This window comes from Pleurodeles waltl, chromosome 6 (genome assembly GCF_031143425.1).
Source record: "Pleurodeles waltl isolate 20211129_DDA chromosome 6, aPleWal1.hap1.20221129, whole genome shotgun sequence".
In the NCBI taxonomy this organism is placed as follows: Eukaryota; Metazoa; Chordata; class Amphibia; order Caudata; family Salamandridae; genus Pleurodeles; species Pleurodeles waltl.
The window spans coordinates 662,755,874-662,782,783 of NC_090445.1; the positions used below are offsets into that span (position 1 = coordinate 662,755,874).

Sequence of the window (26,910 nt, forward strand, 5' to 3'; positions counted from 1 at the left end):
CCGCTGCAGAGGTCAAACAAGAGCTAAAATAACGTGGGCCTCTACGGAGACAGGGGTACTCTGGTTGTCTGCTTGCAGGTAAGTACCCGCGTTGTCAGAGGGCAGACCAGGGGGTTTAGAGGATCACTGGAGGGGCCCTAAGTAGGCACCACACCTTTAGAGGCACAGGGGAGGACGGGTGCAGAGTGCAAACAGGGTGTCTGGTTTCCAATGGAACTCTATGGGGGCTACCCGGGGATCACTTAGGTGCTGCAGGCAAGGCACAGGGGCGGCTTCTCGGGCAAGCCACCGACTGGATAGGGAGGAGGGCTGCCTGCTGGTCATAGCTGCACCAGTGGTCGGTTTCTCTTGAGTCTGGGAGCTGCGGGTGCAGCGCTTCTCCAGGTGTCGGATATCTTCGTCCCGGGCAGCCGCGGTCAAGGGGGTCCTCGGGATTCCCTCTACAGGCGTCGTTGAGGAGGGATGGAGAGGTCAGCCCAGGGTGGGTACTCAGTCAGAGTCGCCTGGGGATCCTCTCTGGCTAGTTGGCCCACCTGGACAAGGGCAGTGGGCGTCGGGTGCAGAGCGGTTTAGGACTCACACTTCTGGAGTGAGGTGGGAGTCCTTTAAAAGCAGTTTCTCCTTCTTTCTTGTTGGACAGGTCTGCTGTCCATGGGAGTTTCTTGGTCCTCTGTGATGCAGGTAGTCCCCAGAGGTCACTGAACCTGCAGAACGCAGCACTTTTCTTTTGCAGCTTTTTGAAGCAGGAGACGAGCCGGTAGGGCTGAAACAGAGTTAATTGTTGTTGTCTCCTCTTCTCTGCGGGGTTGTCAGCTCAGCAGTCCTTCTTCTTGTGAGGTCATTAGGAATCTGGTGAGCGGGGTTCAGGGAGGCCCTTAAATCCTAGCTTTAGGGGTGTGTTAGGGTCAGGGGACAGTAGCCAATGGCTAATGTCCCTAAGGGAGGCTACACCCTCCTTGTGCCCACTCCCTTTGGGGAGGGGGACACATTCCTGTCCCTATTGGTCCATATCCTCCAGAGCAAGATGGAGGATTATGCAGGGAGGGGGTCATATCAGCTCTGGACAACTTAGGGGTGGTTCTGGCTGAGGTGGTCACTCCTTCCTGCTTATCCAAATTTTCCCGCAGGACTTGCCGCCAAAAGTGGGGCCTTGTCCGGGGGGCGGGCATCTCCACTAGCTCGAGTGCCCTGACACACTAATCCAAGGCTTCAGCCTTTGAGGCTCACCGCCAGGTGTTACAGTTCCTGCCGGGGGAGGTATAAAGCACCTCCACTCAGGACAGGCTTTGCTTGAGACCACAGAGTGCACAAAGGCACTCACCCCATGTGGTCAGAAACTGGTCTGAAATTGGCAGGCTGGCACAGACCAGTCAGTCCTACACTAGCAGTTGGGCTAAAACACAGGGGGCATCTCTAAGGTGCCCTCTGTGTGCATTTTTCAATAAATCCCACACTTGCATCACTGTGGGTTTACCGTGCTGAGAAGTTCGATACCAAACTTCCCAGTATTTAGTGAAGCCATTATGGGGCTGTGGAGTTCGTAATGACAAACTCCCAGACAATATACTCAATATGGCTACACTGCACTTACAATGTCTGAGAATGGACTTAGACACTGTAGGGGCATATTGCTCATGCAGCTATGCCCTCACCTGTGGTGTAGTGCACCCTGCCTTAGGGCTATAGGGCCTGCTGGAGGGGTGACTTACCTATACCACAGGCAGTGGTTTGTGAGCATGGCACCCTGAGAGGGATGCCATGTTGACTTTACCCTTTTCTCCCCACCAGCACACACAAGCTGCAATGGCAGTGTGCACATGCTTGGTGAGGGGTTCCTTAGGGCGGCACAATACATGCTGCAGCCCTTAGGGACTCTCCCTGGTCACAGAGCCCTTGGTACCATGGGTACCTTTTACAAGCGACGTAACTGCGTGCCAGGGGTGTGCCAACTGTGGGAACCATGGAACAGTTTCAGGAAAAGAACACAGGTGCTGGGGCGTGGTTGGCAGGATCCCAGCACACTCTCAGTCAAGTCAGCATCAATAACAGGCAAAAAGTGGAGGGGTACCAATGCCAAAAGGGCACTTTCCTACAATAATTTACAGCTGTGTTTGTAATTTTGTCTGTTCCGGTGCTTTCAACTTTGGTTTCTGCCTAAAATCCAGTCTGAGCCCTCTTGTAGATTGTCTTTTTGACTAAGAATAAAGTTGTTATGCCTGAATATAATTAAACAAACACTTTCCCTGCTAGAAATACAGTCATTATATTATGTTTGTAGCGTGCCACCACTATTTTGCAATTTTACCTACTGAGGGTCTGTTTGCTTTTGTTTTTACCTAGACCTTTGGCAGGCCAAGATGTAGGATGTTTCGTACCCAAGATTGTAGCTCTAGCTCTGCTTATATACTGATAAGGTGTTGAGTGGCTCAAATGTGTCCTGGTTGCTTGCTGATTACTTATTCCTTTACATCAGCAAGTTCACCCTCCTGTCTGGATATTGCCACAGCTCCTTTGTTTCTCACCTTGTGTCTCAGGATCTGCACAGAGTTATTTGTTTGTTCTGTGCCCTATTTTACTATCACTCTCTTCTACCTTCCTTCTAGTCCCTCCAGTGTTAACTCAAAATCCATTGACATCTTTCTTGCCAAGCGTCGTCTGGCCTTCAATGGCACTCCAAGTTCATCAAATACTTTGGTATCTGGTTCTCTAGCGACCTGTCAAAGTTGGTTTTATACAATGAACAAAAAACTGTGAACAAAATTACAGACCTACTCATCTTGTGGTAACCTAAACATATATCATTGGGGGAGGAGGGAGAGGGGGGGGAGAGAATTAGAGACCTTGAAAATCATGATTACTTGTGGAACATATTACTTCTCTGTTTCACATTTTTCTCAATTAAGATGTTATTTACTTGTTCGTGATTTAAGTGAAAGGGCTTCTCCACACTGTCTCTGGTCTAAAAAGAAGGCTAGACTTGGCCTCAAAAAACGTAAGACTTCCTGAAAAGAGGGGGGGGGTGTACTCTACCGAGTTGGGATGATTATTAGACTGTGTTGTTGGCCACCAATTGCTCTCGTTGGCTTGATGTTGACCCTTCTAGTTGCTGTCCGTGGCTAACCATAGAATGCCACCTTACCATCCCTTTTTTTGCTGATTTCGACACTAACGATGTGTCATCCTACTTTCCTCCGCTCAAAATACATTATCTTAGCATATCTCCCTATGAAATAAGAAAAAAACAGAAACTGTGAATTCTACCATAACAGGCTCCGTAGCCAGCCATAAGCATCAGCTTGTTCTCTGATCTTTTCGCAGACTCCTAACCTTTGCATATCTGGAGGAAAAAACTCCCTTCCTACTATGGATTTCTATGACTTCTTAAAGATTAAATCAAAACTATCCAAACTCTGACTACTTCAACCCCAACTTTGATCCACTTCCTTCGCCTATCTTGCTAAGGAGGACATGTGGCGTCTAAAATATATAATCTTTGCACAGTCCGCAACCCAAATCCACCTTGCCCATTCAGAAGGTGTGGTCTAAATATTTTCAGCATACAAGTATTCCTCCCCTTCCAGATGAGGTCTAGCCCAAAATCTCCTCTAATCCGCCTAAAAATAAACTCATACCTTCACTGTCCCATTCAAAATTCTCTGCTTCTCATTTCTTGTATTGCACCCTGGCCAATTGTTAGATTCTAACACTTGCTGATCTTGCAAGGAGGCCCACGGAGACCCTGATAGCATCCCTTCACCCGTAAATGGCTAACCTCATACCGGGAATCCATAGTGTTTTTATTTATTTTTTAACTATTTTTATTAGCATTTTATGTACAATAAGTCCCATCAGTTCAGCAGACAGTGAAAACATTGACATGATACAAAAGGACAGATACCAGATCTACTGATACAGTGTATACATTATCCATTGGGTTAAGGGACGAGCTTTCAGTGTAATTGCTGTTTTCAACGTGGATGGTCTGTGCATCAACATTCGAGTGAAATACTCTAATTTATGACGGGGCTGCGTGTCCTATAACTCATGGTAGGTCCTGCATGGACCCCAAACTTTGTTGAATTTCCATGGGCAGCCACAGGCCAGGTAAGTCACCTTCTCAACCATCATGTAAATATCCATCTCCCACCCCCAATCCGTCATTGTGGGGGTCTAAGGGGACCCCACCAGTGTTTGGCCACGTCTCTCTTAGCCACCACTAGGCATAGGTTGCAGAAAAGAAGTTTGGAGCGTGGCGGATCTGTCTTTGGGTATGCCTAGCAGCGTGTAACGAGGATCCGTCGGTATTTGCATATCGAGCACTTCTCACAGTTCACCCATAATACTTGACCAGTACTTCTGTATATTCGGGCATGTCCACAGAGTGTGCATGGACATGCCCCTTTCGGTCTCACAACGTAGGCAGATAGGGGTTGGGCACTCCCCCATCATACGGAGCCTTACCCTGTCATATTAGGTTCTATGCAGGATTTTAAACTGAATTAGTCTTAACTGGACATCTATGGCCACTGTGCGTGGGTGCATGAGGGCTGCCTCCCAATCGGTGTTGTCAAATGCCCCGAAGTCTCCCTCCCATCGGATCCTCAGTCACGTCAGTGTGTCTGGCATATTATTGTTCAAGGTTCTGTACGTCCATGAAATGGATTTCTCCTTCCAGTTCACCCGTGAGGAGCCTTCACTCCAGCGGGACAAATTCTGGGAGGTCTGATATGTCTAGGTTTTCAGGTTACCAAGCATGATGTGCTAGTCGAATGTAGTGTAGTGGTACAGCTGTGTCTGGGAGAGGTGGTATTCCTCTCGTAGGGTGGAAAAGGTCTTCAGCAGGCCATCGCTTATGAGAAGGTCCAATTTGGAGATAACTATTGTGTCCCATACCTGAAAACCCCGAAACATCCCCAGTTCTTTCAAGTAGGTTTCCTCCCACAACGGGTTTTCTTTCATAAGTGTTGCGTGCCACTCTATCGTGCACCTAGCTTTTTTCCAAACGTCTATTGTAGCTGTGTGGGTACCAGGAGTGGTTGTGTGCCTTTACCCCCATGTAAGTAGTCCAGGTGAGATTTGTGCGTAAATTGACTCCTCTCAAGCAGATATGTAGATTTGTGTGCTGTAGAGGTGCTCGTAGTATTTCACAAATACGTTGGCGATCTACAAGTCGGTATTGTAGTCCCCCACTATGAAGTGTACCCACTGCACCTCCCTCTCATGGCGCCCCAACCAAGCAAGAAGTTTGCCTGCTCTGTCCCCTGCTTTGTATAAGCGATGTGTAAGGGCCAGGTCTATGGTCTTTGCCTCATAGTTTTGAGTGTGCTGTATTCTTTTTGCAGGATTGTGCTGGGCATAAGAGTCTATCATGGTCCTTGGATTTCGGTCTAAGTCGAGTAATTGTTTCTTTATTGACTCTAGGCCTTCCCTCTCCTGTCTACGTTTCTGAGCTATAATGTTTTAGGCCCTGTCTGAAAAACTGGTTTGTATGCTTCCCAAAGTGTAATTGCAGAGGCCACTGAGTCTTTGTTTTCTGTGAAATTTAACTTGGTCTCTACTCTCACTGCTCAGGTTGTTTCTGCATCTTTTAATTCCCATGCATTCATCAACCCTGATCTTTAGATGGGCGAGACCCAATCGCGAGCCACAGGGGGGAGTGGTCTGACAACCCTCTCGATACGTATTCTGCATCTTCCACCACAGCTCCCTCGCCTGCTGGTGCTAGGACATAATCTAATCTAGAGAAAACTCTATGGGCCCCGGAGAAGTAGGAGAACATCTTGTTCCCCGGATGATGGTGTCGCCAGAGGTCAGTCAAGCCCAGGGAAAGTACTATATTGGTCAGAGGGGTCCCCCTTGTGAAAGGTGTTGTAAGCTGTGACCTGTCTTGCTCGAGGCAGATAACATCGTTGAAGTCCCCCCCCCCCTATTAGGTGGAGAGGTGTATTTGACTCCTGCAGGGCCACTGCAACCTTGGCCTCCATCTGTTGCTGAAGTCGGGGTGGGATGTAAACGCTCACTAGTGCCATCTCTTGTCTGCCCCAGTGTCCTTGTATCTCTACGAATGTGCATGAGAGGGTCGATCCAGGTTTTTATAGTCCGAAATAGTGGGGACTTCCTAAGCAGGAGCGCCACCCCTTTAGACCACGTAGTAAATCCTGCATGTGCTATGACGGAGTAAGCTTGTCTAATGAGGAAGTGGCAGTAGGGGCCCATGAGATGGGTCTCCTGGAGGAATACCATTTCTGGCCCACGCCTTTTAATGTATATCATTATCAACCCTCTCTTGATTTTGTTGCCTAGACCATTAACAATCCAGGACAGCAAGGTGTATCTGTTGTTCTCACCCACTGGGAATATATACCAGACGTACACGATACAAGGCAGGCTTCTCCTTATAGATCGTCATAACCATTAACACAAACTCCCAGGTTCCCCCACCCTACCCCCCACAATTCCTTGTGGATGCTATGATCCTCAACCATCAAACTGTTCCGCAGAGAGGTTGGAGAGTTATGTACTCCCACCCCTCCCATTCATTCATTACCTCGCTATATGCCTATTGCAACTTTATAAACCGATACATCAACTGGCAGTCTCTCAATGTGTATTATCAGTAGTACAAATACAGAGTCTATGGGTTAAGCAGCAGCTGCTGTTGCTAGGGGAGCATGTGGTTAGTGCAGTGCCCCAGAAAGCATTACTAGATGGCCAGAGGCCAGTCCCTCAGAAGGCTCAGCATTGTCTGTAGGCGATGGCATGCCCAGTGCCCCCTCCTCCTTCTGGGCTATGGCTGACACTAGTGGGTGTTGTGAGTCCAGGTCCTCCCCTTCTTCAGATCTTGTCGCGTCGTTTGCCCGTGGTACATGTCGCAGGAACTCCTTACTTTTCTTCGCAGCTGCTGTGGCGTCTCCATCTGAGCCCGAGGAAGGTGTGAGGGTGCACATTACTGATTAAGATTTCTGCTGCTCCTTGTCCTTCGTCATAGCGGCCAGGTATGTATGGTGCCAGATGAGGGGCCCAGCCGGTCCAAGGCAGATGTTACATGTACCAGCCCGCCTCTCCTCTTCCATGGGTAGGAATTAACTGACAAGGCGGCCTCAGACCTTTGTCTTGGGAGAGTAGTTGAGGATCACTCCCTGGGATCCCAGCAAGATGGCCCATGGGATCTGTGGAATCTGGGTCAAACCAGTTTGAAGTTTTTCCATTCCATGAGGAGGAGCTGTAATCAGGAATGGTACATGTCTCACCACTGGATCCAGTAGCTGGAGACAAAGCCAGACAGTCCCCTGTATCCACGTCGCCCTGGGACGCCCCTCAGGTCACCCCGGTCTGGCTGCCGGGCAAAGTTACACACACGATTCCAAGCCTCTGCAACTGTAGCCTCCATATCAGGGCCCCTCATCCCAGCCGTCACACGGGGGGCTATGAACATCGGGGCAGCTGTCTCGTCAGCATTCCAGTAGGTACCATAGGGCATCCACTTGTGTGTAGTCTCCCAGGGTGCCGGGAGGCGGTTTGGGTAGGTGGGGTGGTGTGAGGGTGTAGATCACTTGTCACCCAGGTTGCGGGCTTGTCATTTCCCCATTCTTAGTATGCCCCTGTGATCCCTGGGCCCCATGCTGGGTGGTTACTCTCCAGTGGTCCTATGTCCAAGGTGGGCCCAGGAAGGAGCAATGGCACAGTGGGCCCTCCCCTAATGGCTGTCTAATCTCAACTCACCACCACGGCCCACATTCACATTCAATACGGTGCGCTGTGACCTCTGCACCCGCAGGCCCCCAGTGTTGGGGGGCCAAGAGGGGCCGTAAGATGGTCCTGGGAGTGGGGGAGGGGAGAGAGGCCCAAAATGCCCGTATCAGTCTCCTCTTCCTGGCACCAGCGTCACTGCAGCAGGATAAAAGGCCGAGATCGAGGGAGCGCCAGCGGGGGCTCCGCCGGCTCCACACAGTCCTCAAGCTGTCTCGCCCTTCCTCACCACCAGGTCAGGACGGCAGCCAGTTCAGCTCCCGCAAGGACCGGGTCCGCAGCAGGGCAGGAGCGGGTAAAGCGATCGCCTCCAGTTTGTATCACGCCACAGTGGATCACCGCCTGAGCCCCCAGCACAGGCCCCGCCGGCCGTGCTTCGTCGCAGGTCGTTAATGCAGCTGCGACCTAGTGCAGCATGCTCGGGAGATCCGGGCAATCCTTCGCCGTTCTCACTTCTGGTATGCATTGCGTAGGATCACATCAGGGGGCACAGCTACATGTGCCATCTATTTGCAGGATTTCAGCATGATTCATTCTGGGGCCTGTGCCGGAGCTCTTCATAGAGCGTCCGACTGTACCGCTATCTTGGCCACGCCTCCACCGAGAATCCATAGTTAAGCATGTCAATACAGTTTTTTAAATGAATATAATTCTAGACTTCACCTTTATTTTGTTAGGCCCTCACATACCCAACTTCCCACCAGAACATTCGAATATGGATTTGGCCATATTGGATCTCCCACTCTTTGTCAAAATCAAAATAGTTTCATTGGAATGGAAATCTAACAATGTATCACTCCACACTTGGTGGGCTTTGGTTACTTATCACAAGGAAATCCTGCAACATCACAGTCAGTGTGGGTGTACGTGTGACAACTTCACAGCCACAACAGTGAATGCCCTGACCACCCCAAAATGTAATTCCTTGCAAGCGGTCATGAATATTCCTCTCTTTTTCGAACGCTGACCACATGAACTTCTTCCACTCCCCTGCTCCCTTTTACCCCCTATAGCTTTGATCCCCTTCTTTTTCGAGTGGATTAACGCTTAGTGCAACCCTTTCAGTAAGCTGCACATTATGTTGACTTGTTAGAAACTTGTGGAAGATATCGATCTGCTTCACATTTTTCAATAGAATTGCCTATCATTTAGCTGGACCGCCAATTAGTATATTTTGAGGCCTAACAGGTTTTGGCCCACACTTCTTTTTCTTAACTATTGTCCTTCTTAAAATAATGAAAATGTATTATACAGTAGATTTGCCAAGACTTAGCCTTACTCGAGAAGGGTTCTTTGCCCTTCGCAGTCTTTCTCTCTTTGACTGTACCTTTATCTAGAAACACTCATACCCTAATAAGGTTTAGGATATATTAACTCAGCACCATAAGTCTATTTCAGTGGCATATGTGCTACTGAAATGGCTAAAATTACGATTTCCCCGCCACTATACTGATGTTTACTGATATTCATACTACCATGCAGCTGGTTGGAGTAGTATTCAACGGAGGCCTTAGGATTCCTCCAGGATGTTTATTAGTGACCCACCCAGAGCCAGGGAGACCAGCATGTCATTAGCAGCGCTCTGTTTGCCACTGCCAGGAAGGTAACAGAACATTCACATTTAAGCTTACATTTTTCTTCAGGGACTACTTGTCCCAGCTGCCACAGGGGCCTAGGAGGCAGCCCTTTCTTCACTGTTGCACCTGCAAGCCAGTCTATCTGAGGTCACAGAGATATGAAGCGCACAGCAAGGACCTGCAGCATGGAACACTTTTCTTCAGGGACTACCCTGACAAAGAGCGGGCCATGAGCTGGCTCGGCTGGACCCATCCACGGCAGAAGGAGGATGGGCTACCCCTCTGATGTGAGTTTTTACCTTTGAACATGCATGAGAGTGCATCCTTCAAAATCTACTCCAGTATGGGCAAGCATAAGGTGGGTAGATGCTCTGTGCCACCACACAAACCCACAGTGTTGACACTATGTTACAGAGAGCAATAGGGGCTGCAACTAGTTAAGTAGCCCTAACTGAATGCAGACTATCTTTAGGGCATTGGAGTAACCTTGGAGGATCAGTCAATGGCATCCGTACGCCCATAGCCCAAACTTGCAGCACAACAGAGGTCGCTGCAAGGGATGGAGGGAAAACAATGACCCCCTGCGGAATAACCATGATATATGGTGCCGTAACTGAGAAAATAAATTCCGACACCTGCCCAGCCCCCTTGAGGACTAACAGCCTTAACTTGTCCCCTGAACAAGTTGTCAAACTTTAAAAAGGCAAGCAACCATGCACCCCAGGTGAAATTTCAGTCAAATCAAAGGCCAAGTCCAACGCTCATAGGAAACATTAATGTTGCAGAGATTTACAATAAAATTTCAGTGATTCTGGAAAAACAGCTAAGCCCAATAAAGGAGCGCCTAGCTACAATAGAAGTACACTAGCGACCTTGCTCTAGCCCCACATCACACCCAACTGTACTGAGGACCCCCAGCTGAACGTGCTCCTTGTAACAGGTCTGAGGTGCGCATAGCAGAAAATCTCATCCAGGACCCGGTAATTTGTCAGAACACAGGTACTCCTATGCCCGCTTCACAGATCGACCAGAAAAGTCGCACTCTGGACCCCGCTATTACAAAACGTGGCGCAGTGGTTGTAGGCAATAACCCCTCCCCAACAAAAGCAGGTAGTCTGAATCATGTGGTTACCCTAAATGGGGAAGTCAGGGGCACAGATAACACCAGCGATCCTAAATATACCCCCAAAGGCCTGCCCTTGTGTTTTGATAATAGCAGGTGTGCCACCCCTAAAACATAATCAGACTGAGACTTGGGAACAGGCGCGTTATGAGGACATCCATTGGCTTGGTGTGCACAGGAATTTTAATACTGTAGAAGGACATGAGATCCTAATGATATGGAGGGTACGCTGGATTGATTCCTCTGTAAAAATATAGCTGTGGACTGCATGGTTGTTAACATTAGGCATCTGGGCGCATGCACAATAGAGACATCAACTGGAACCAACATTGTTACATTATCCCTGGGCTACTTCTAAAAGCCACCCAACCCAGTACTATGCCCATCACTATATGACTGCCACCCTCAGCCATCCCTCGGCTTCATATGTAATAACAGGTATGCAGTTCTATCAGACTGCAATGCAGCAGATTGTCAGGAAGTGCCGAGGCTGACTGAGAAGGTCGCTCTGATAACTGCACACGGGGTTGCACTTAGAAATCATATTGTAACCCCAACACCCCTTAACTCGGCACATGTTGCATCAGTAGCACCCATAGTCCCAACCAAGCCTGATTGTGTAGTTATAACCCCAAAGTCTTCATGCCTTGAAAACACTCTGCCAACTGAACCTATATATATGCCAGAGCATTCTGTTATGGACCCACCTCTACTGGCCTTGAATGCTAAAAATCCCTGATAAGAATGATAAGTTGGAACATCGCAGGTCTTCGCTCTAAGATAGCACTCCCGGATTGGCAATCATTTATAAAATCATAAAATATCTTGTTAATGCAGGAAACCTGGAACACCAACCCTATAGCCTTTGAAGACTTTTTTGTGGTTTAGCCTACATGCCGTCCCGTCTTGTTCAGACCAAGTCTTAGGAGGATTAACCAGCTGGATCAATTCTTTTTTTACTTGGTGGTCATGCAGAGGCTTTGATAACCCCAGGGAAGGATTTTCAAGCAATTCTTTTAATGGTGCTTTGATTTTATACCTCAGGCTAGGTGAGAGAAGGATCTTCCTCCAGCGGTGGTGCGGCGGATGGAGGCGAGGGCGAGGCTGGCAGAGCGAAGATTGCGGGTGGGGGTGTGGAAGGTGAGTCTGTCGTTGAGGTAGGCTGGGCGCCTGTGTTGTGGAGGGCCTTGTGTGCGTGGATGAAGAGTTTGAAGGTGATCCTCTTTGATACTGGTAGCCAGTGAAGGTCTCTGAGGGGGGGGGGGGGGGGGGGGAGAATGTGGTCACGGCGTGGGAGGTCCAGAATGAAGCAGGCGGATGCGTTCTGGATTCTTTGCAGTTTTGTTAGGAGTTTGGTTGTTATTCCTGCATATAGGGCGTTTCCGTAGTCCAATTGGCTGCTGACCAGGGCGTGGGTGACAGTTTTCCTGGTTTCGACAGGAATCCACTTGAAGATTTTGCGGAGCATGCGGAGAGTGTTGTAGCAGGAAGAGGAGATGGCATTGACCTGCTGAGTCTTGCTGAGTGTGGAGTCCAAGATGAAGCCTAGGTTGCGTGCCTGGGTGGGGGGTGAGGGCGAGGTTCCTAGGGAGGTGGGCCACCAGGAGTCATTCCAAGTTGAGGGGTTGGTGCCAAAGATGAAGATTTCTGTCTTGTCTGTGTTTAACTTGAGGTGGCTTGATTCCATCCAGCTGGCGATGGCGTGAAGTCCGTTGTGGAGGTTGTTCTTTGCAGTTGTAGGGTCTTTCGTGAGGGAGAGGATGAGCTGAGTGTCGTCTGCGTAGGAAACTATGTTGATGTGGTGGGTTTGTGCGATGTTGGCGAGGGGGGCCATGTAAACGTTGAAGAGCGTGGGGCTGAGCGAAGATCCTTGGGGAACGCCACAGATGATTCTGGAGGCTTCTGACAGGAACGGTGGGAGGCGGACTCTCTGGGTTCTGCCTGAGAGAAATGACGAGATCCAATCGAGTGCCTTGTCGCAGATTCCAGCGTTGTGGAGGCGTGTGCGGAGAGTGTGATGACATACCATGTCGAAAGCTGCGGAGAGGTCCAGGAGGATGAGTGCTGCTGTTTCTCCTTCATCGAGCATGGTCCTAATGTCATCTGTGGCAGCAATGAGTGCAGTCTCAGTGCTGTGGTTTCTGCGGAATCCGGATTGGGAGGTGTTGAGTGCCTTGCAGTCTTCCAGGAACCGGGATAGTTGGCTGTTTACAATTTTTTCGATGACCTTGGCTGGGAAAGGGAGGAGGGAGATCGGCCGGTAGTTCTTGGGGGTCGTCTGGGTCTGCCTTTGGTTTCTTTAGCAGGGCGCTGATTTCTGCATGCTTCCATCTTTCTGGGAAGGTGGCTGACTCGAAGGAGCTGTTGATGGTTTTGCAGAGGTGGGGGGCGATGATGATGATGTTTGCCTTATTGAAGATATGGTGTGGGCAGGGGTCCGATGGTGATACAGAGTGGATGGAGGCCATGGTGAAGGCGGTGTCCTCTATGTTGACGGGGGTCCAGGTGTTGAGGAGGTGGGTGTTGCTTGGAGCGGTGGGTTCTTGGGTGTTTGTAGTCAGCTGGTGGGTCTGGGGTTTGAAGCTATTGTGGATTTCTCCTATCTATCGACGGAAGTGGGTTGCCAGTGAGTTGCAGAACTCCTGTGATGGCGGGGGTTCGTTGGAGCAGGTCCTGGGGGCGGAGAGCTCATTGACAATGCCGAAGAGCTCTTTACTGTTGTGAGCGTTGGCGTCGATGCGGTTTTTGAAGTGGGTCCTTTTAGTGGTGCGGATCAGTTGGTGATGTTTGCGTAGGGCATCCTTAAAATCGCTGTGGTTGGAGTTGGTAGGGTCAAGGTGCCAGGTTTTTTCCATTCTGCGACATAGCCGTTTGGATTCCTGTAGTTCTGGGGTGAACCAGCTGGCCTTGATTCTGTGGGAGGTGTTTTTTTTTTTTTGGAGCGGTGCGAGGGTGTTGGCGCAATCTTCTATCCAGCGATGCAGGTTGGTGTTGGCTATGTTGGGGTCCGGGTCCCAGGGGGTGGGGCCCAGGCGAGAGTGGAGATCAGTTGATCCGTTGATATTTTGCTCCAGTTGCGTCGGGGGGGGGGGTTGTGTGCGGTGGTGGTGAATGACTGGTTTTTGGTAGGAGAAGTGGATGCAGCAGTGGTCTGTCCAACTGAGTTCGGTGGTGTGGCTGAAAGAGACGTGGTTGCTGGCTGAGAAGATGGGGTCGAGTGTGTGGCCTGCGGAGTGGGTGGGTGTAGTGACGAGTTGCTTGAGGCCAAAGTTGGCGAGGTTGTCGATTAGGTTGGTGGTGTTGATTTCGTTGTTATTTTCTAGGTGGAAGTTTAGGTCACCAAGGAGGATGTAGTCTGTTGAGTCGAGGGCTTGGGAGATGATGGCGTCGGCGTCACAGAACTGCGGTCTGGGTCCAGGGGGTCTGTAGACCAGTGTTCCTTTGAGTGTGTTGTTGGCGTTGATGTGGATTTTGAAGTGGAGGTGCTCGGCGGAGTTGATGGTGTCGTGGGAGTTGGTGGAGACTCTTATGGTGTTTTTGTGGACTATGGCGATTCCTCCTCCTGGTCTGTTGATTCGGTCTCTTCTGGTGATCTTGTAGTTTTCTAGTATGGCTATGGCTACATCTGGTTCTGAGGCCGAATTCATCCAGGTTTCGGTGAGGAATGCGACGTCAGGCGAGTATGTGGTCAGGAGGTCCCAGAGTTCAATTGCATGTTTGCGGACGGAGCGGGTGTTAAGTAGGATGCATCTTAGGCAGTTGTCTGTTTTGATTTGGAGTTTAGTTAGGTTGCAGGTGAAATTGCAGGCTTTGCAGGAGATGGGTCCTTTGGTGCGCGTCGGTGTGGACTGGAAGCAGATGGAGGAGCGTCCTGGATTAAGGGCATGGAGTTCATTGGCAGTGTGAAGGTGTTTGGTGGTGCGGGAGGCGTGTTGGCCAGGGGGTCTGGCGCTGGGCGTGGTCTTGGCGCGGACGGGCGAAGACGGGCTTGCTTTTGGTGTGCCTTCGGTGCGCCAGCGGCGCGCGTCCGCACTGTGGCCGGCATAAGAGGGGAGGTGGGATGGAGTGGTAGCTGGGAGGGAAACCTCTAATGGGAGGGCGGGGGAAGCAGGAAGAGCTCCGAGGAGGAGAGAGGGAGGCGGGGCCTTCCGGTAGAGGAGAAGCCAAGAAGCCCAAACAAGCCCAAAACAATGGCAGCACTTACCGGAGCAGTGGTGAGGAGGAAGCGACCTGCCTGCAAGGATGCAGGGTAAGAGGTCGCTTCTAACCTCGCACTGCGGACGGCATAAGAGGGGAGGTGGGAGGGAGTGGCAGCTGGGAGGAGGGAGACCTCCAATGGGAGGGCGAGGGGCGGGGCGGCAGGAGTCAGGAGCAGGAAGAGCTCCGAGGAGGAGGGACGGGTGCGGGGCCTTCCGGGAGAGGAGAAGCAAAGAAGCCCAAACAAGCCCAGACAAGCCCAGACAAGCCCAAAACAATGGCAGCACTTACCGGAGCAGTGGTGAGGAGGAAGCGACCTGCCTGCAAGGATGCAGGGTCAGAGGTCGCTTCTAACCTCGCGCTGCAGCCGGCATAAGAGGGGAGGTGGGACGGACTGAGAGCTGAGAGGAGGGAGGGAAACCTCCAATGGGAGTGTAGGGGGCAGGGGAAGCAGGAGTCAGGAGCAGGAAGAGCTCCGAGGAGGAAAGAGGGAGGCGGGGCCTTCCGGTAGAGGAGAAGCCAAGAAGCCCAAACAAGCCCAGACAAGCCCAAAACAATGGCAGCACTTACCGGAGCTGTGGTGAGGAGAAAGCGACCTGCCTGCAAGGATGCAGGGTCAGAGGTCGCTTCTAACCTCACACTGCGGACGACATAGGAGGGGAGGTGGGAGGGAGTGGCAGCTGGGAGGAGGGAGGGAGACCTCCAATCGGAGTGCGAGGGGCGGGGGCAGCAGGAGTCAGGAGCAGGAAGAGCTCCGAGGAGGAGGGAGGGGTGTGGGGCCTTCCGGGAGAGGAGAAGCCAAGAAGCCCAAACAAGCCCAAAACAATGGCAGCACTTACCGGAGCAGTGGTGAGGAGGAAGCGACCTGCCTGCAAGGATGCAGGGTCAGAGGTCGCTTCTAACCTCACGCTGCGGCCGGCATAAGAGGGGAGGTGGGAGGGAGTGGCAGCTGGGAGGGAAACCTCCAATGGGAGTGCGGGGCGGGGGCAGCAGGAGTCAGGAGCAGGAAGAGCTCCGAGGAGGAGGGAGGGGGCGGGGCCTTCCGGGAGAGGAGAAGCCAAGAAGCCCAAACAAGCCCAAAACAATGGCAGCACTTACCGGAGCAGTGGTGAGGAGGAAGCGACCTGCCTGCAAGGATGCAGGGTCAGAGGTCGCTTCTAACCTCACGCTGCGGCCGGCATAAGAGGGGAGGTGGGAGGGAGTGAGACCTCCAATGGGAGTGCGGGGGTGGGGGCAGCAGGAGTCAGGAGCAGGAAGAGCTCCGAGAAGGAGGGAGGGGGGCGGGGCCTTCCGGGAGAGGGGAAGCCAAGAAGCCCAAACAAGTCCAGACAAGCCCAAAACAATGGCAGCACTTACCGGAGCAGTGGTGGGGAGGAATCGACCTGCCTGCAAGGATAATTACTTCTTTAATGGGCCCAAATCAAGGATTTCCAGGACTATTTGATAATATATCAATTATTGTGGAGAGGAAATCAAATGAGGGTCAGCAAATGTATCTGACTTCATTGGAAACGGCCTGACACCCACCCGTCTGTCCTTCCCCCCACCAAAATCCCAGGAAAAGTAGTAGCTGAGAATATGGACCTAGTTATGGGGTGTTTAATGACTGATAATAGGGTGATTGTTAATTTTTTTGTGGCCTTCTGTTTCAGGATCAAACAGTCCCTTTCAAACCAGTGCATGGTGGTTAGACCATGAGTGCTCCTTGACCAATCGTCTTCTGTGCAGAGCCTTAATACGTGCCCCCCTCCCCTTAAAGATCATGCACTTGTGGCCACTCTGCAGAAGCAATATAAATTAGTCAGAGCTAAGAGAAGGAAGCTAGTCGTCCCCCAGCAGTTCGTCTCACTAACAGTTGCTGTCTGATCTAAAGACATTAAAATCTTTTGAAGAGCCATATCAAATATGAGATCTTTTAACCAGGCAAGCACATCGATTAACCATCATAAATAGTGAGGCATGGACAGCCCATCCTTCAAAAGATCTATTCAGCCTATAGGGAACCACCCATTTTCATGTCTGTCTCCTTACAGGAAGTCACAGCAGCTATTCAGGAGAGTGTGTGTGGGGGGGGGGCACCAAGGCCAGATGGAGTCCCCACTGATTTAATTAAATGTAATCTGAACCTCTGGGCCCCACTGTTGACCATCGTTTATAACAGCCTACGTCACTCTACCATACCAACCTCCTGGGCACTTCAGTTATTGCCCCAATTGTTAAATAAAAAAAGGGAACTGCTCTGAACCTAAATTCTATCGCCCCATCTCACTGATTGATATCGCTGCCAAAATTACTGGTAGGGTCTTGAGTAACAGGATACTGGAGTCGGTCAACAATAATAATAATTTTAAATGCCTGCCAGTTTGGCTTTCGCAACAGCACTGGAACGGTAGCACAATGCCTCAACCAACAACTAATGATTGGGAAATACACAGTGGCAAAACATTCCATATTAAACCTTTCTTTTATGGACATATTGATGTCTTTCAACTGTGTTAACCGGTCAAAACTGTGGCAACTCCTCCCTGAGATGGAAATGCATTGAACACATGCACTTGTTCGTATCCTTGCACACAGGCACTAAAGCCTGGGTTAGGTTTGGCAAAAATGGTGAAGTGTCAAACAAATTCAGCATTGGATGAGGGGTTTGCCAAGGCTGTGTGCTCGCACAGCTGTTATTTATTATATAATCAAGCTTAGTTCACAGCTTACCATGTGCACCCCTGATGTATTCATGATAAACGGTGCCCCCTTTCTTTATTACTCTATGCTGACGGCGCTGTGCTAACTGCCTGCACACTTAAAGCGCTGGGTTTACTAGATCACTTTTGTGCAATTCATGGCGAACCTTGACCTGTCAACTAATTTTGCTAAATCTTTTATAATGATATGCTACCCGAGGCGCACACTATTTTCATCCATCACAGTTGGTCTGAACTCTCTATCCAGCACAAGCACTTTCTCTGACCTGGGTGTCACCTTTAGTTCAACTGGTTGATGGGCTCACAGTGAGGGGTTAAATTATGCAGAGCAGTTGGATCACTCCTCCACCTACCATCCCTGCCGGTCGGCAGTGCGCTTACATCCTTGTTACAAATATACTCCGCCCAGTGTGTACCAAAAGAATTCATGGGATGGAAATTTGGGGAATTGGTGACTTCATTGCTCTCCAGAGAGAAGAAAATCTTTTTTGTAGAAGTTTGATGGTCCCTGTATCGACTCCTCACTTTACCTGCCCCATGGGGCTAGGCTTAACTTATTTGAGTGAGAGTATCTGTATCCCTCTTTTGTGGTTATCAATCTGGAGAATGGAAGACGCCCCACTCACAAGGAATATAATTACTGATTGCTTGGTGTTTGACAGGGGCCTCTTAATTCCATGGCTGGCTTACATTGAAAAAAATCACTAGACGGGATCAATCTAACCAATATCTTCTCTGATATAGCACCACCAATTATCAGATGATAAGACCTGCTATTGTATACGTTTATTTCCACGTGCAGCAATGCACTTTGATTAAATCTGTGTTATGTTCCTTCTAATTATTCGTTGTAACATACTGGATGATATTATGTATTTTATCTGCTTACTATTTTATTTTTTTGAAACGGGGTAAAGTTGGACTGGCTTTTATTCTTTTATGTATCTGTATACCTTTATGGCTGTTTTTCAGCCAGATAAAGCTGATCTGATTCTGAAGCTTATGTATGCGTTCTGTGATATAACAAGGATCAAGAGAGAAGAGACTCAGAAGAGGACAAATGAGAAAACAGGCAAATACTAGACACAGCAATCACCACTACATAAATCCTGCAGCAAACAACACACAAACATTCTTACAACTTTAAAAGAGAGGGTACACTTTCACAAAAGGTTGATCTCCAGATGATTCAAATTGTGGGAGACAGTATAATTTTTGTAATAAGAAAAACAATGATGTTTGTGTAAAGACAATTATTTCACTCACCAAATGGTAAAACACTGTTTAATTCAAAAGGTAAGAGCTTACTTTTCTGGTAGTATCACAGCAACGTCATAATCAGTTGGGGTTAGACGTCTGACATCTGCATAGACTCGCTCTTTGTAGCCCGGAAGGAGAGAATTTCCACCGGTTAGTACAATATTCTTGAAGAAATGAGGCTGCATTTCTTAAAAAAGAAAAAAATATATATTATACAAGGGCAGAGTTAATAAACAACCAGTGTAAATGGAGTATGTGAGAAGGAAACTTCACTGGATACCGTTTCAAGATAGGGGGCTTGATTTAGAGTTTGACCTTGTCACACCGTCCACAATATTACAAGAGCATCATATCCAATGGCACTTTTAAAACAGAGGACGGGATATCTGGCCCATTTGTGACTGTGTAAAAAGTCTACTGAACTCTAAATCAGGCCAAGAATTTCCTGAATGTTGAAATATGAAAACAATCCTGCTCCTAGTTAAGTAGAAACATATCTTTACATACAGGTCAGACAGTTTAATGAGCAAAGGAAAATCTACTCCTGTCTATTTCTCATGGCAAACTCAAAAGCAGAAGAGGGAGAGCCTTTTCAGTTCAAGGTCCCCTCTCTCGGAGTACTTTGTTTGTGAAAAAGTCTAAGGTATATGGCCATCTTGACTCGTTTTAAGAATGCTCTTAAATCACACTTGTTTCAGGTGACCGGATGACCCACCCCAAGACAGGCCACATAATGTGGGCTATAAATATTATAAGTCATATATTTTAATAATTACAACAGAAGATACTAATCTAAATCGAAGCTTTAGTCAGAATCGTTCTTATTTGATATATCTACTCACGTAGGGATAAATCATGTAGCACTGTTGAAAAATTAGATCGGGAATTATTCACTAAACGTATGGCAGGAACAAAATTGAGAGTCCATTAAGAAGGTGAGAGAAAAAAAAACAGTAATCAATGTTCCTGCCCATCCAAACATTCCATAACACAACTATAACACTAAGGAAGATTACCTACCAGGACTCTCCGAGTCAATGTTGGTCTGTCCCACTTGCCTTCCTCCAAACCTGCTGAACTTTTGTCCTCTCCATGCCCTACCTCTACGTCCCTGCATATTCTCCACACTCATCTCACAGAATCAGAATCCATTTTCTGCACTGCTAACTTGCCTCCATTCCTGCCTCAGAGACTCGGAATTGGTGGACCCCAGAACCACAGCCCTGAAAAGAGACAAGGAGCGAAAGAGCTGCGTGGTATGCAGAAGGAACCCTCTGAACGGGCAGCAGTGCCAGTGTCATCACTTGCTATCTGCAGAAGAGTTCTCTTGTGACAAGGAATCTCAGAAAACAACAAACATGCTTACTGCTGAGCAAATTGCAAGATTTAATTTAGGATGCAAGTGTAAACTAGTCCAACTGGCTAAATCTCACACAGATAAACCAAATACAATGTTGCTCACTGTAGTAAAAAAAGATTATTTTAGTGGGTAGACAGATCCGTGAGGTATTACAGGAACTGAAACTCGTGTGAATATTTTTTTTACACTTATTTTTATTTAGAGAGCATGCCCTAACGACACAGTTTAGAAGATCTGTACAAGAAACAGAGATATATCTCAGACGCGAGTGGTAAATTAAGGAGCAACTTAAAGGAGCAGCAGATTGAGTAAGTGCAGTCTTTCTAGGAGTGTTCCTTTTTTATTTTTTTTGTTTAACTTTAATATAAAAGATCAGCAAAAAGTCAATATAGTAGTAGGTGGCAATAGCACATACAGACATTATCGTGGAGCTTGGTGAAGTAGAACAGTAAAGTAATAGCTGCATTCCATTGATTAATTTGGAAGGACTTAGAACGCAATCATGCAATAGACAGAACATCAGGCCATCTCAAAGCAAATACAATGGCTCCTAGCATTATTTATGGCCACTTATATACATGTCCGGTCAAGTGTATGTCCAACAGCTACAAAGTACGTGTTTCTTGACCAAGTCTTTAAGGGCTGTCTTGAATAGAAGGTAGATGGCCTCTGGGAGAGAATTTCATAGGTTAGCGTCAAGGCACAAGAAAGCTTGATTTGCAGTTTTTATTTCACTGTGCAGGAAACATGTATGTTAATATAAATAAGCAGCTTGAGCAGGGTTTAATACTTTTAATATTAAATACTTGATTAGAATAGCAGCTCTCCCGTGTAACAAAAGCCAATGTAATTTGCTGCAGCAGGAATACCCTGAGTGCCCAACTGAGGGTATCCGATATCCTATTTTTTGACCCATGTCTCATGCTAAGTTAGCGTGTATGTGGAGGCCTACACTTGCCTCTTAATATGAGTGCAGTGCTGGACACAGAGGGGTGCACCAAGCACACTTTTATTTGTGATAGAGGACTACCATCTCTGTCTCAATTATAGCATGTAGAGGAGACAGAATACTGTGTGATCTTGTAGTTATACACACACACACACACACACACACACACACACACGGGCAGAAACACACATGCGCACACACAAACACACACATCTGAGTGAACGGGGGGGGGGTTGTGGATTCCATTTTGAAAGTCCATGGCCATTTCATGTGCACAAAATGGAGGTATGGTTCTTTTCCCCAGACAGAGGACATGTTTTGCTGAGATTTTGGAGACTGAAGTGAGGGGATCTAGACATTGAGTTGGGAAGAGAGAAAACAGGATTTCCTTTAAAAGTCTGATTAGGTCCTTGTACTGCAAAGGACAGCTAATTAGTCTTCCTGAACACTGCTGTATGGTAGATGGTAGATGGTGGCGATAAACTTTGGGGCTGCAGTCTCTGTTGAAGGGTTCTTTACAGAAGGCAAACCTTTTTGTTTCTCTTACTGATCTATCAATGTTACTGTAGATAGTCATGTGCGGAGTGCTCACACCTCTTTGAACCTGTTGTGGATGCTCCAGCTGGAGACAGCCCTGCTGTGAGGAGCGTCACTCTGCACAGAGTCTGGAAGGTTGAAAAGGAGACATGAAAAGAGAACTGACCCAAACAGGTTCTGTAAGGGCGGACAAAGTACACATATCCCCCCTATCTGACGTATCTGTATAAATGTGGGAGCTGCTGACCCATTTGTTGATCCAGTTACAGTTTCTCATTGACCAAGGAGAGGGTGCTCTTCCAGCTGCCTTTGCATCTTCCTTGACAGAGGGAGAAGACAAGGACCAGGGCTGATGCCTATTACAGCATTTAGGGCCAGGCACAAGGTCTCACATTGGTGGGAAATACTAAAGGCTGAGTGCACTATTCTGCCTTAAAGGCGGCAACATTGCCCTTGTGCTCAATACCATCCCACAGACTGCCCTAAGCAATAGAAGATGAGTCAGCGGAGAAGCATTGCAGGTGTAGTGTTTTGAGACTGTGTGCATTAAGACCCTTCAGGTACTGGGTGGACTCATGGGAAGGAATTACACAATCAGTCTGAGAGGTGTTAAGGTGTGGTCTTTAACAGTTACGTGATATTGAGGAGTTAATTGAATGCTGTACGCTAAGGAATAAAGACGTTAGATACAAGCTCTTTGTGTGGTGTGTTCTTGGGCATGCTCCCGGGCTGGGGAGAATGTGACAATTGGCGACGAGTTGGGGATACATGCCTGAAAGAAAAAGAGCTGCTCTCCCTGAGAGTTTGCAAACAATAGCAAACTGCTCGCGCATGCCCTGTGCGGCCAAGCCGAAGCGAAGAAGCCTGCAGTTGGTGCATCTGGAGAAGTTGAAGGCCTAGCAGAGAAGCCCCACTAGAAAAGACTGCCAAGACTTGCCAGACAGGCTAAGAAAAATAAGGTGCTGAGCCACAACACAGAGCCATCAGTCATACAAAGAAAACGCTAACGGAAGTGATAATAAGGTACAACACAGAGAGCGGCAACCACAGATAATGCTCGAAGGCAGCGACAACCATGAACAAGTAGCAAACTTTACCCAACAGCGTTACAATCTCAAAATCTGGTGAGGTGACTCAACAGCAAACACAGCGGTTTTGCTTGAAAGGATGCTGGTTCCTAGAGAAGCTGCTGAGGATAAGGGGAGTTGGCAGACAGTGGCCTTCAGTGCAACTCAAAAAGTCTTCAAGATAGCAAAGGCTATCTGGCTAACTGCCACAAAAGACATGGAATATGGTGCTGTTGTATTTTTTAAACTTTGACTGCTATTCAATAAGGCCAAAAAGCTGAATATTGACGCCAGATGGATCACATGGATCGAGACCTTCAATGATTTCGTAGATGCCCTGGAAAAAGGTAATGATGAGAAAATCATTAAATACTTAAAAAAAAAAAAAAAAAAAAAAAAAAAAAAAACTTGCTGGTGAGGGAGTGAAATAAGTGATAAAGAAGATCTCATAAACTGAGACAATGTCATACCGTCAAATCAAAGATGCTTTAGGAGGAAGTTCATTTCCATGCTGAACGTTAACTATTAAAGGTACATTGTCAATCAAATGAGGTAACAAGTTGGTGAGACGATGGATGAGTTTGTTGAGAGACTTGATGTGCTTGTCAAACATTGAGAATTTAGTGATGAGGAAGTGAGGCACCTCTGAGTCATTGATGTTTGTATGTCAGACTCATTCCAAAGCTGCATGTTGCAGGAGACACGCAGGTTGGAGAAAGTCCTGATGGCTGCCAGAGCCAAGAAGCAAGCAGATCAACAATCTGTTGACATTGAAGCAGGAACAACAAGAGGCAAATAAGCATTGATTATGAAGAGTAGACTCAAGCACCAAGCAGACGCCCATAAGCCTACGTCTTCAAAGAAAGAAATACTGTTTTTGATGTGAATTTTCATTTCCTCATGAGGATAAATGTCCAGCCATCAGACAAATGTGCAAGGGGTGTGGAAAGGAGAATTTCGTAACAGTTTGCAAAGGAAAATAAAAGTGTATCATGGCAAGATGAGAAAATGGATGTCAGAAAGTCCCAGAAGCAATCTTGCCATACCCCTAAAGAGAAAAGCAATCTCAAATGTGACAGGTGGAAACCAAACAAAGTGACTCGTCATTAAAGTCACCCTGCACAGCGTCCTCGAAGACACCATCAAGTGACAGTGAAGAGGGTGAGCCAGCAATGATCATAAATAAAAAAAAGAGACGTGCACTTGTAGGCCTTGCCGCTTGCAAAGAAGACAAATACAAAAACAAGCAAGTGAATGAAAAAAAAGAACTCATATGGATATTGCCCCAAGATCAAACTCAAGGTCAACCGTTGTCCCGTAGCCTTTGTCATTAATAGCGGTGCAATGATCAACATCATGCCGGTCAAAGAGTTTCACAGCTTGACACCCATACCGCATGTCAAAGTGTCAAATACGAAGGTCTATCCATGGGCTGCTTCCAAACCGTTATGAAGTCAAGGGTCATTCACAGCGACTTTGCAGCACAAGAAGACATCTGTGCAGGCACCAATCCACGTTCTTCAAGGTACTCCATTTAGTGCATGCTTACTTGGTTTTGCAACTGCTGCTGACATGGGACTGATATCTATCAATTACAACCTAAGTAAGCAATCAGACATTGGGTATCGGTTCCCATCATTGTTCCAAGGCCTAGGGAGGCTCAAGACAATTAAGGTGCAACGCCACATTAATGAAGAAATCCGACTTGTTGCTCACAGCAACACCGCAAGACAGCATTTCATTCTACAAGAAGTACTCGAGAAGGAACTAGTAGCCCTGCTGAAACACAATATTAACATTCACTCTACTGGTCCCACACCATGGGTGTTGAATATAATGGTAGTGCCAAAAAAGGGCAGTGGAGGTGCAGTCTGCGTGGATATGTGCCAGGCCAACAAGGCAATTGAGAAAGAAAAGCACCCTGGTCTGCACATTGCGGATATGATCATGCAGCAGAATAGAGCCAACGTCTTCTTCCGTCTTGACTTGAACAAAGGGTACCATCAACATAACCGGAAGAAAACTGTATGTACATTACCACTTTTTTTATTCTTGTTGGTTTGTTCAGATACAAAAGACTGAGCTTTGGAGTGCCATCTACTGCAGAAATATTTCAAGATGTGATAAGTAGGATTGTTCGGCCTGTTACCCATGCCTTCAATTATAGTGATGACATAATGGTGTTAGGCGCAATGCGAAAAGAACACATTAAAGTTCTCAAACAAGCGTGTCAATTACTCACAGATGCAGGTCGTTCATTAAATGCTGACAAATATGAATTTCATAAAACAAAATTCTAATTCTTTGGGCATGTGTTTTCTGACAAAGGAATTGTAGGAAGTTGGCTCTGTATGCACTATTTCAAAGTAAGGAATAGTATGCACAGAGTCCAAGGGTTCCCCTTAGAGGTAAGATAGTGGCAAAAAGAGATAATACTAATGCTCTATTTTGTGGTAGTGTGGTCGAGCAGTAGGCTTATCAAAGGAGTAGTGTTAAGCATTTGTTGTACATACACACAGGCAATAAATGAGGAACACACACTCAGAGACAAATCCAGCCAATAGGTTTTGTTATAGAAAAATATCTTTTCTTAGTTTATTTTAAGAACCACAGGTTCAAATTTTACATGTAATATCTCATTTGAAAGGTATTGCAGGTAAGTACTTTAGGAACTTTGAATCATTTCATTAGCATGTATACTTTTTATATAAAACACAATAAGCTGTTTTAAAAGTGGACACAGTGCAATTTTCACAGTTCCTGGGGGAGGTAAGTTATTGTTAGTTTTAACAGGTAAGTAAGTCACTTACAGGTTTTAGTTTTTGGTCCAAGGTAGCCCACCGTTGGGGGTTCAGAGCAACCCCAAAGTTATCACACCAGCAGCTCAGGGCCGGTCAGGTGCAAAGGTCAAAGAGGTGCCCAAAACACATAGGCTTCAATGGAGAGAAGGGGGTGCCCCGGTTCCAGTCTGCCAGCAGGTAAGTACCCGCGTCTTCGGAGGGCAGACCAGGGGGGTTTTGTAGGGCACCGGGGGGGACACAAGTCCACACAGAAAGTACACCCTCAGCAGCGCGGGGGCGGCCGGGTGCAGTGTGCAAACACGCGTCGGGTTTGTAATGGTTTTCAATGAGAGACCAAGGGGTTTCTTCAGCGATGCAGGCAGGCAAGGGGGGGGCTCCTCGGGTAGCCACCACCTGGGCAAGGGAGAGGGCCTCCTGGGGGTCACTCCTGCACAGAAGTTCCGATCCTTCAGGTGCTGGGGGTGCAGGGTCTTTTCCAGCCGTCGGGAAATGGAGTTCAGACAGTCGCGGTCAGGGGGAGCCTGGGGATTCCCTCTGCAGGCGTCGCTGTGGGGGCTCAGGGGGGACAACTTTGGTTACTCACAGTCGTAGAGTCGCCGGAGGGTCCTCCCTGAAGCGTTGTTTCTCCACCAGTCGAGTCGGGGTCACCGGGTGCAGTGTTGCAAGTCTCACGCTTCTTGCGGGGAGTTGCAGGGGTCTTTAAATCTGCTCCTTGAAACAAAGTTGCAGTTCTTTTGGAGCAGTGCCGCTGTCCTCGGGAGTTTCTAGTCTTTCTTGAAGCAGGGCAGTCCTCAGAGGATTCAGAGGTCGCTGGTCCCTTGGAAAGCGTCGCTGGAGCAGGTTTCTTTTGGAAGGCAGGAGACAGGCCGGTAGGACTGGGGCCAAAGCAGTTGGTGTCTTCTGTTCTTCCTCTGCAGGGGTTTTTCATCTCAGCAGTCTTCTTCTTCAGGTAAGTTGCAGGAATCTAAATTCTTAGGTTCAGGGGAGCCCTTAAATACTAAATTTAAGGGCGTGTTTAGGTCTGGGGGGTTAGTAGCCAATGGCTACTAGCCCCGAGGGTGGGTACACCCTCTTTGTGCCTCCTCCCAAGGGGAGGGGGTCACATCCCTAATCCTATTGGGGAGGATTTCTAAAAGTTAGAGTCACTTCAGCTCAGGACACCTTAGGGGCTGTCCTGACTGGCCAGTGACTCCTCCTTGTTGTTTTCTTTGTTTCCTCCAGCCTTGCCGCCAAAAGTGGGGGCCGTGGCCGGAGGGGGCGGGCAACTCCACTAGCTGGAGTGTCCTGCGGTGCTGTGACAAAGGGGTGAGCCTTTGAGGCTCACCGCCAGGTGTTACAGCTCCTGCCTGGGGGAGGTGTTAGCATCTCCACCCAGTGCAGGCTTTGTTACTGGCCTCAGAGTGACAAAGGCACTCTCCCCAAGGGGCCAGCAACATGTCTCTAGTGTGGCAGGCTGCTGGAACCAGTCAGCCTACACAGATAGTCGGTTAGGTTTCAGGGGGCACCTCTAAGGTGCCCTCTGGGGTGTATTTTACAATAAAATGCACACTGGCATCAGTGTGCATTTATTGTGCTGAGAAGTTTGATA

General features: G+C 48.1%; 1 protein-coding gene across 1 annotated transcript in view; it reads right to left on the bottom strand.

Annotated features, from left to right (window-relative positions):
- Positions 1–26,910, bottom strand: part of ACTR6 (actin related protein 6) — a 274,936-nt gene that overhangs the window by 20,352 nt on the left and 227,674 nt on the right. The window contains exon 10 of the mRNA XM_069239039.1: positions 18,657–18,795. Within this exon, the coding sequence (XP_069095140.1) occupies positions 18,657–18,795 (139 nt within the window). The remainder of the gene's footprint in view (positions 1–18,656; positions 18,796–26,910) is intronic.